This window comes from Doryrhamphus excisus, linkage group LG20, assembly GCF_037039965.1.
Source record: "Doryrhamphus excisus strain RoL-2023G ecotype Guam linkage group LG20, RoL_Dexc_Guam_v1.1, whole genome shotgun sequence".
Lineage (NCBI taxonomy): Eukaryota > Metazoa > Chordata > Actinopteri > Syngnathiformes > Syngnathidae > Doryrhamphus > Doryrhamphus excisus.
In genome coordinates this window covers 8,069,822-8,079,710 of record NC_136376.1, presented here as the reverse complement: position 1 = coordinate 8,079,710, position 9,889 = coordinate 8,069,822, and the positions used below count along the sequence as shown (strand labels likewise).

Genomic DNA, 9,889 nt, shown 5'->3' with positions numbered 1-9,889 from the left:
CCGCTAACATAGAAAACAGGCTGCAATTAAACAAAAACAGGTGCAAAAACAAGTAACATTTTAGCATTTATTACCGTCATAAAAGTATTAAAAGATGCTAAGTGCTGTATGATGAGACAAGCAAAAATGTAAAAACATTGTAGCATGATAGAATGTAGAATTGCATAATTAACAGAGGTGATTTTTGCGTATGAATGGGTAAAACACAACTTTTCTGTTTGTGTCATAAGAAATGCGTTTAATTACCTCATGTCTTTAAACCTTATTTATTGGGATATCTGATAATTATCTGTACCAATAATTATCGATATCAGCATAAAAATGTGATATCATTTGATATTGGTATTACGTCATTGTAATGACAAGCTGCACTGACAGTCCCGTTATAATGTGTTTGTGGAAAATCTGTGGCGGTCCAAATGTATTTGTGATGGGAATGTATGGAAAAATTGTGTTATATTATTGTATGTGATATATAGTGTGGATAAAGTGCAAAATAGCGCTTTTTGGTACAATATAGCTCATTAGCATTAACACTACAGACACACAAAACAGTGTGTTGCCAGTCGGGTTTTACTAAAAGCACTTTTACATTGTCTAAATTCCTTTTTCTATTTAATTTTTCATACTTACAGTGTGAACATTTTAGGCCTATGCCTCAATATTCTGCATGTACGTATGTATGAATAATTCACCAAAACCACATTTTTTTTCCCAATACGTGACTTTTATTCATTCAACAACCCTTTAACATGTATGTAATACATACCAAACCATTTTTTTTCCCAAAAGCAACATTACGTTATTATATATAATTTAAAAAAGGTGTAACCATGGCGATGATATTTGCCTGGCAAGTGAATGAATTTCTTGAAAGAGGCACGTTTTTTTTTTTTTTTATTAAAGCACCATGCAATCATCTTGTTGGAGTGGAATCTTTTCAGAAAGAAGGCTAGTGCAGATTAGAAAGGAAAATAAGCGCTATAGCAATATAGAAACACAGCACTCATTGCACATCATAGAAGGAATATTAAATGATCCTGGTGCGCTTTTGGAAACATGCACCGCTCTGCACTTTTGGTTCTAATTACCCTAATATTTAAAATTGTATTTTTGCAGCTACATAAATAGGCAAAGCAAGCACATGTATATGAGCTTATTGTGAGCATTTTCTTATAAATTAAAAAAAAAAAACACTGCAGAAATATTTACATCTAAATCTCATACCACTCCTAATGTAATCTCATTTTCCTGCATGTTGATTTGTCTTATTCGTTTGGACTATTAGACTTATATGATTCATACTTCCATTATTGTACCACTTGGATTGTCTTTGGTTGTAGTCATAGAAGCAGGCCACCACAAACAAGTCACAAACACTTAATAAGGCCTAACAGCTGTTCAAGCACCATCACATTAGTTGTGGTTGGCCCTTGGCATCATGTCCATTAGATAAACAGTAGGTCCAAATCAATACAATCACTGTACGCCTCACAACAACACACATACACTGACTATACTGAAAATCTTTTAGCTGCCTCAGTTTAGGTCCCAAAGTCAAGGCGTTTACATCAGTTTCAAGTTAGATAACGACTATTACGTGCACGAGGAAATACAGTGTCTGTCAAAGTGAAGGCAGCCTTCAAACGCACCACAAATCCATTAATGTTTCACACACACACACACAATAATACGCTGTCAAAATGGAATGAGCTTGTACCGGAAAACATCTTTAAGGCAAATGTGAAAAATGTATAGAAACACAATATGGACAATTAGGAGACCCGAGTTCGATTCCACCCTAGGCTATCTCTGTGTGGAGTTTGCATGTTCTCCCCGTGCATGTGTGAGTTTTCTTCTGGGACTCCGGTTTCCTCCCAATATTCCAAAAACATGCTAGGCTAATTAGCGACTCCAAATTGTCCATAGGTATGAATGTGAGTGTGAATGGTTGTTTGTCTATATGTGCCCTGTGATTGATTGGCGAGCAATCCAGGGTGTACCCCGCCTCTCGCCCTAAGACAGCTGGGATAGGCTCCAGCACCCCTTGCGACCCTTGTGAGAATAAGCAGTAGAAAATGAATGATGAATGAATGAATATGGACAATATAGGAGATATTGCAACATTTTTTATGGAACATAAAACAACACCTGCAATAAACGGTGCTTTCATTTGAACGTTTTGTCACGATGAATATAATATATCTCTGAGCAACAACCCTTCGAAAGCAGAGTCTTTATTGCAGGGCTATTGTATTATACAATATTTAGCATAAGTTATGGTTAGGCCCAACTAATAAACAGGAAAGTCAGTATGATTAAAGGCTAACTTTCTTTAACCGTAGTGCCAAAAAAGTATTTGGGACACACCGGAAAGAAAGGAAAATAAATCCTAATTATAACGTATTCTTGAAATTATACGGAATTAGTCAAATTAACACTTTTTTCGTGAAGTATTTTCTTATTGCAATATTCCAACTTTAATGACATTTTTTTCCGATCGTATTAGTGTGAATGTCTGTTTGTGTACACATATGTGCCCTCGACCAGTCCAGGGTGTACTCCGCCTCGCGTCTGAAGTCCGCTGGGATAGGCTCCAGCATACCCTGTGACTTAGTGAGGATAAGCAGCATAGAAAATTGATGGCTTGTGATTGTATTCATGTACAATGAGGGACTTTTTTTGCCTTTTAAAATGTTTTGTTCTTTTTTGTAATATTATTATTATTTAATCAAGTAGTTTTTTTCATCATAGACAATTATCCTGACTTTATACAAAATGACAACTTTTCCTTGTAAATCTACAATTCGCATAAATGTAAGAGGTTTTTTGGGGGTAAAATTCAGACTTTAACTTCAAAATGTTTTTGCTTTACTTGCAATATTATGACTTTGTTGTTTGTTTTAAAATGACTACTTCATCTGCATAGAATTTACTGTTTTTTATTGTAATGTTACAATTTTATTCTAGTAAAATTATACGTTTTTATTGCAATATTATGACTTTATTCAAACAAATAATTCTTATAAAATTAGGGCTTCATTCTTGTCAAATTGAATTCATTTTTTTCGCCAATTATGAGTTAAATTGTAGTAGTGGTAGTAGAATTGATGTTCTTTTTAGTGTGACCGTTATGCTCTTTCGTATTGTAGCTTTAGCAGACTGATGAGAACTAGCTAACAATTAGCTAGCTAAGACACAAATGGGCGCAACAAGAAGAGGAAAATGTGATGTTAAAGATGTGCTATGTGGTTTTGTGCGTTCTGTAAATTCACCTACAGTATGGGTGAAAAGAAGTGACTTGAATGAAAGAGGGGGGAGGAGTACACCTCCCTGAGGCACTCCTTTGAGGAGCAAGAACAATGACATAGTTGTTAAGGTTAGAAAAGAGTCAGAGAGCCACACTGCGAGCGTTGGTGGCTGACGCCTGTGCCCTCTGCACCACTCCGGGACACTTTTCTCTCCTTTGGAGCTTGTGGTTTTGGAACAAGCCCTCGTTGCGTGGAACGCCGTGAGTTCCATGCGGGAATGTCAGCAGTCCTAGATGTAGACACAGCATTGTATGACAACCAAGCACAGTGGCTAAGAACGGCTTCCATAGACCCACCGTATCCCTCGACGCGTCCGCTTTTGAATTCGCCCTCAAATTTCATGCCGTCAAATCGACTGAAGACCCCCGTGCCTTGAAACTTCCCGTGTGCAAACTCGCCCTCGTACCTAGCAAGCCGACAAAAAAAACAACAAGACTTGTAAAAGTGTGGTATAACCTCAATGACCTCACACACTCACACACCTAGACCCGTCCGTGAAGAGAAGGACGCCGGCACCATGGAAGAGGCCATCCTCAAACTGTCCGGCATAACATGTTCCATCCTGGAATTTGAGCTGGCCGACGCCATGCCTCCGACCTGGAAAATTATGCAAAACGGACTTTTTTTAAATGTGTTCTCACAGTAAATTGCGTCCTGAGAGCCTGTTTATGAGCACAGAACATGAGAAAAATACTTAAAAAAGTAAAAAAGTATGTTTTAATCAGATTAATCATGGTTAATCAACATTTGCAATTATGTCTCAAATAAGCCCATTTTTACCGGACTGGACAGGATTATACAGTGTTGTGAAAAAGTCTTTGCTCCCTTCCTGATTTCCCATATTTTTGAATGTTTGTCACACAGGTCATCAAAACAAATATAAATATTCTATCAATTATATCAATGACAACACAACCAAACATAAAATGCAGTAAATTAAACTTTTATTATTAAGATACAAAAAAATCTGAACCTAAATGGTCTTGTGTGAAAAGGTGATTGCCCCCTAAACCTAATAGAACTTTTGGACTCGCGGGCCGCATTGATATGACAAAATTTACAGGGGGGCAGACTATATATTTTACACGTAACAGTCCACCTGGTATTACTGTATCTGTAAAATTGTCATGCAATCTGCTATTATTATTTATTATTTTATATTCATATTTAAATATTTTAAAAATAATAAAATATTATAACAATTACAATAAAATTACAATAATTATTATTATATTATTATTATGTAAAATATGCAAATATAACAATAATATTATATATAATTAATATAATAATTATAATAATCTAATAATCGAATAATAATAATTATTATTATTATTATTATTATTATGTGCTTGTGTCCCTTTTTTCAGGAGCACTTTGTAAACAACAGACCATGTCAAAAAAGGAAATTGATAAAACCATCAAAAGGTTGGCTCAGGCCATGATGCCAGGTTGTATGTTGAGTTTAAATGAAATACTTTAGAAAGATTGGGCGGGCCGTATTCAAACACTTGGCGGGCCGGATGTGGCCCCCGGGTCGTAGTTTGCCCACCCCTGCCTTAGACCATCACACTACCACCACTATATTTTACTCTTGGTATGATTTTCCTTTTCAGAAATGTGGCGTCACTTTTACACCAAATGTAATGGGACACACGCCTTCCAAAAAGTTCAACTTTTGTCTCGTCTCTTATATCATGAAGATGTATCATGAAGATGTTTTCTGGCTAAATTGGGATGAGTCTTAATGAAGTGATGTGAATGGTATGATAGCAAAAACATGTTTTTTGAGGAATACCTGGAATATGAAATGATTAATTCATTTTCTACCGCTTTTCCTCATGAGGGTTGCGGGGGGTGCTGGAGCCTATCCCAGCTGTCTTCGGGCGTGAGGCGGGGTACACCCTAGACTGGTCGCCAGCCAATCACAGGGCACATACAGTATAGACAAACAACCATTCACACTCACATTCATACCTATGGAAGATATTTCAAGAAAACAACCTGACCGGGTCATTTTTGACCCACTTATGCATCTAAGGGTTAATTGTAAACCTCCAATAAGGTACTAGAGTACATGCCGTGACCATGCAGTACAAGGTATATTCATGATACCATGTAACACTTACAGTATTTTGCAGTACTTCCTTTCTGGGCACATTTATTGATTTCACTGAGCAATATATAGAAAAGACCATGAAAGTTTTATGGTGGCGCCATGAGCCATGTAGGTTTGGAATTTATTTTCTCCCTTAATCATAAAATATTTAATTTTGTTTCATGATTTCAAACATTTAACTGTGACAAACATGCAAAAAAAAGACATCAGGCAAACACTTTTTCACAACATTGTATATAACATTGTTACAAAACCAGTATTACTATATATAGGACCTTTAAGGAAAACCCATGCTTCTTTGAACAAGTCGTCTTACATGCTACACATTACAAAAACTATAATGTAATGTGAAGGGTCCATCACGTGAGTCACGACACACCTCCCCACTGTGAGCTAAAGGTTTAGCAATGAATTAGAAGCTCCATCTGCCTCCTGTGTGTGATGGGAATTACTGCAGTATAATCCAGCGGATATTTACCAGGGTTTTAGTCACCAGTCTAGGAATGTTCTTGCTTTCCTCATGATAGTCCACACTGTCAAAAACACTGTCAGCAGGAGGCAATTCCTGTTAGTCATGGTACGATCAATGGTAACGTATGCATGTGGTGAGCCCGCAGGCCACACAGCTACGACACCCAGGTTCGATTCCCCCCCCCTCGAGAATCTCTGTGTGGAGTTTGCATGTTCTACCTGTGTGTTTTTTCCGGGTACTCCGGTTTCCTCCCACATTCCAAAAACATGCTAGGTTAAGCGGCGACTCCAAATTGTCCATAGGTATGAATGTGAGTGTGAATGGTTGTTTGTCTATATGTGCCCTGTGATTGGCAAGCGACCAGTCCAGCCCGAAAACAGCTGGGATAGGCTCCAGCACCCCCACAAGCCTTGTGAGGCTAAGCACTAGAAAATGAAGCAATCATCATTTTACAATAATAACATTTGAGGAATAAAGTCAAGAAAAAATAGATGAAATATTTGGAGTATTTGACGTAATTTTACAAGAATAAAGTCAAAACGTGAAGGGTAAATATTCAAATTCTAATGAAAAAAACATCCCAATTGTACGAGAATAAACCTGTCATAATGTCCTTTTAGCGTACAGTTGAAATACTCGCGTAGAGTTTAAATACTAAAGGAACAAATATATGTAGATACAGGTATATATTTTTGATTAGGGATGTCCATTAATTATCAGCATGAAATGTGATATCGGTTGATATCGGTATAGTTTTTTTTCCCAATTATGAAAACCGATATTAACAAAATACTGTAGACAATACATATTTTTTCATTCCACAGGAGATATGTCATGTTGCACATATCGGTATCAGAAATTGAAATATTGCTTTTCTGCAAAACAGCCAATATCGGACATGCCTAATTTTTATATGTTTTTTTTTTCCAAACGTCGTAATATTATGACAAAACACAACATAATAAAGTTGCCATTTTAGGAAAATTAGTTTGGGGCCAAAGTTATAATATTATGGGAACAAAGTCATAGTATTATAAGAGAAAAATTTAATGAAGAAAGTTAAAATAGTTGGAAAATTAAAAAATAGAAACTAAAGCGCAAAGTTAATAATAATCAAAATAATATGCCTTTCACCTATATCACAAATATTTTTCTTGACATATATATACCTTCTTAGCGCATGTGGGTTTACAAAATATCAAAGTGGACCGGTTAGGACCATAGGCCTGGAAATGGGACTTATAATTAATATAGGGAACGCGTTATTCACGCCTCTGTTCTGGCTGATGAGTACAATATGGCTAAGACATATTGCGGATGTGTCACACTCTGGCCCATGCTGCGATGCCACAGTTTGGAAAATATCACTGAGATGTCCCACCTCATGGACATTACCACACCAATCTCTCACATCAATCTGTAAGACCAAGACCAAAAGCCAGAATAATTTAACTATACATGCCTAAAAACGGCAGCACTTTAACTATTACACCCTGTCTGTAGAAAATAACACATTAAAGAGGCATAAGACAGTCAAAAGTGATCATTTTAACTGTTGTTGATATAAAATACTGTAGCATTTGCCCGTGACATTGAGAGAATGACAAAGACGCCACACCAAAACATATCAAAAAGTAGAAATTTCAAGCAGGAATGAACGGACATGAAAAAAACGCAAATTTCCCCCACTTGGATGTAAAAAAAAATGCGTTGCATTGATGATACACATAACTTGCCTTCTTTCCACTCCCCGTGGTACTCTTCTCCAGTGGCGTAGGTGAAAGAGCCCCTGGTCAGAGTCATGGCCCCCCCCTATTTGTCATACAAAAACACAACACTTGCATTTGCATTCGGGTAAACTTTGACCTCACATTTGACTGCAGAGACAAATACGCTAATGGGATTATCCCAGATAGTCTCACTGACGTCAGGAATGTGTATAAATATTTTCTGCATACATTGCATGTGCTGAATTTTGTCACATAAATGAAGCATTTCAATAAATATTATTGGCTGTATAATATTTGATTATGTTAAGATGCTGCCTTTATTAAATACACAAAAACAAAACAGGATGGGATCATTTCCAAATGATGCTTCTTCTCCAAACAGTGTAACACAATGGCAGCCAGGTGTCATTTTACGCACAGGCTAACCATTATAAAAAACATCTTCGACTAATGTTCTCATCGTTATAATTTAAAACCCAAAAATATCAAAAACAGTGACTGAGTGTGTGTGTTTGGAATCAGCCTTAACGGACATGTTGCAGGACACAACGCGTCTATTATCGAGTGCACCAATTGTCACCCTTAACGGTATATTTACGTACAAAAAAATCAACCTTAGGAATACTATTTATTTACCTGTACGCTACGTTTGTTGTCTCTGAAGCATGCAGGCGACGTAGAGGAGTAGAGAGGCGTAGCAAATATGATAACCGGCTGGAAACCGTATGATGCATTCAGGTGTAGCTCGTAAAGAATAATTACAACCGCGAATATTCATCAAATATGCTGTACCGGATATGAATTTACGTTAAACATATTTTAGTTTAACATATGATATTTCGTTTAACATTCGTGTTTAGGTCCACGATAGAATAATAGTCTGTCTTATTGTTTAGAAACACAAATGTCCGACAAACAATGAAGGCATCACTACAACAGCACCATGGCAGCCTTGTTGCTATTTCATGGCATGAGAGTATTTGCTCATTGAAAAACTCCCTCTGATTGGAACACTTTGCTTCCTTACAGAGGCAGTGTGGAGCACTAGTGTAAAGCAAATAGCCTTCAGGGCTACATTTATTATCTTAGAACGTTTTAAATACAGCCGGGATTAATTATAACCTTAACACAGCATTCAATAGGGTTATTTATGCTCTTATACATGTACAGGGGTGCGGCCTTTGGCACGTTATTTGCCTCAAAGATATTTGCAACATAAAAATAGATATACTGTACTTGTATTGTACAATATGCACATCATTTGTTTTTACGCTTGATGTACACAGTCACCCAATAAGAAGTAGCATTTTAAAGCAAAATGTTATTAAAATGTAAATAAATATAAATAATTTATATTTATAGTATATCATTCATATATATCTATCATTTATAATCCTGAAGCAGCCAAACAGCCCCAGACCATCACACTACCACCACCATATCTTACTGTTGATGGCCGGACATTCTCCGTCATGATTTTTTGGTAGACAGCAGAATTCATGGTTCCATTTATTTACAGCAAGTCTTCCAGATCCTAAAGCAGAAAAACAGACCATCACACTACCACCACCATATTTTACTGTTGAAGGCTGAGCATTCTCCTTCATGATTTTTTAGTAGACAGCAGAATTAATGGTTCCATTTGTTTACAGCAAGTCTTCCAGATCCTGAAGCAGAAAAACAGACCATCACACTACCACCACCACATTTTACTGTTGAAGGCCGGACATTCTCCGTCATGATTTTTTGGTAGACAGCAGAATTCATGGTTCCATTTATCACAGCAAGTCTTCCAGATCTTGAAGCAGCAAAACCACCCATCACACTACCACCACCACATTTTACTGTTGATGGCCGGACATTCTCCGTCATGTTTTTTGGTAGACGGCAGAATTCATGGTTCCATTTATTTACAGCAAGTCTTCCAGGTCCTGAAGCAGCAAAACCCCCCACCACACTACCACCACCATATTTTACTGTTGGTGTGATGTTCTTTTTCTGAAATGTGGCTTTACTTTTATACCAGATATAACGGGACACTCACCTTCCAAAAAGTTCAACTTTTGTCTCGTCAGACCACAGAGTATTTTCCTAAATGTCTTATTGATCATCAAGATGTTTTCTGGCAACATTTAGACAATAACCTTTTCTACTTTGAACTGAGGTGTCATAAACCACAGTTATGTTTTAACAGCGGGGTGATCACTTTTTTACTTTTGTTGTTATTACCTTTGTTCACTGACTGGCTGTAAGGAAT

The 9,889-nt window shown here is 36.9% G+C and overlaps 1 protein-coding gene across 1 annotated transcript; it reads right to left on the bottom strand.

The window, feature by feature from the left end:
- Positions 1-636: 636 nt before the first annotated feature.
- Positions 637-8,353, bottom strand: morn4 (MORN repeat containing 4). Its single transcript, XM_058058511.2, has 5 exons — positions 8,269-8,353; positions 7,639-7,714; positions 3,794-3,908; positions 3,608-3,717; positions 637-3,540 (listed from the first exon to the last, which is right to left on the bottom strand). Exons 2-5 carry the CDS (start codon positions 7,703-7,705, stop codon positions 3,392-3,394), a joined length of 441 nt encoding a protein of 146 aa, XP_057914494.2. The 5' UTR covers positions 7,706-7,714; positions 8,269-8,353; the 3' UTR covers positions 637-3,391.
- Between the last annotated feature and the right edge of the window lie 1,536 nt (positions 8,354-9,889).

Bases quoted from the DNA above. Each gene is read 5' to 3' on its own strand.
- morn4 (XM_058058511.2), bottom strand. From the start codon at position 7,705: ATGACTCTGACCAGGGGCTCTTTCACCTACGCCACTGGAGAAGAGTAC. The intron at 3,909-7,638 runs GCAAGTTATGTG...ATAATTTTCCAG, and splicing joins CCACGGGGAGTGGAAAGAAG to GTCGGAGGCATGGCGTCGGC. The intron at 3,718-3,793 runs GTGTGTGAGTGT...TCGGCTTGCTAG, and splicing joins CTCTTCACGGACGGGTCTAG to GTACGAGGGCGAGTTTGCAC.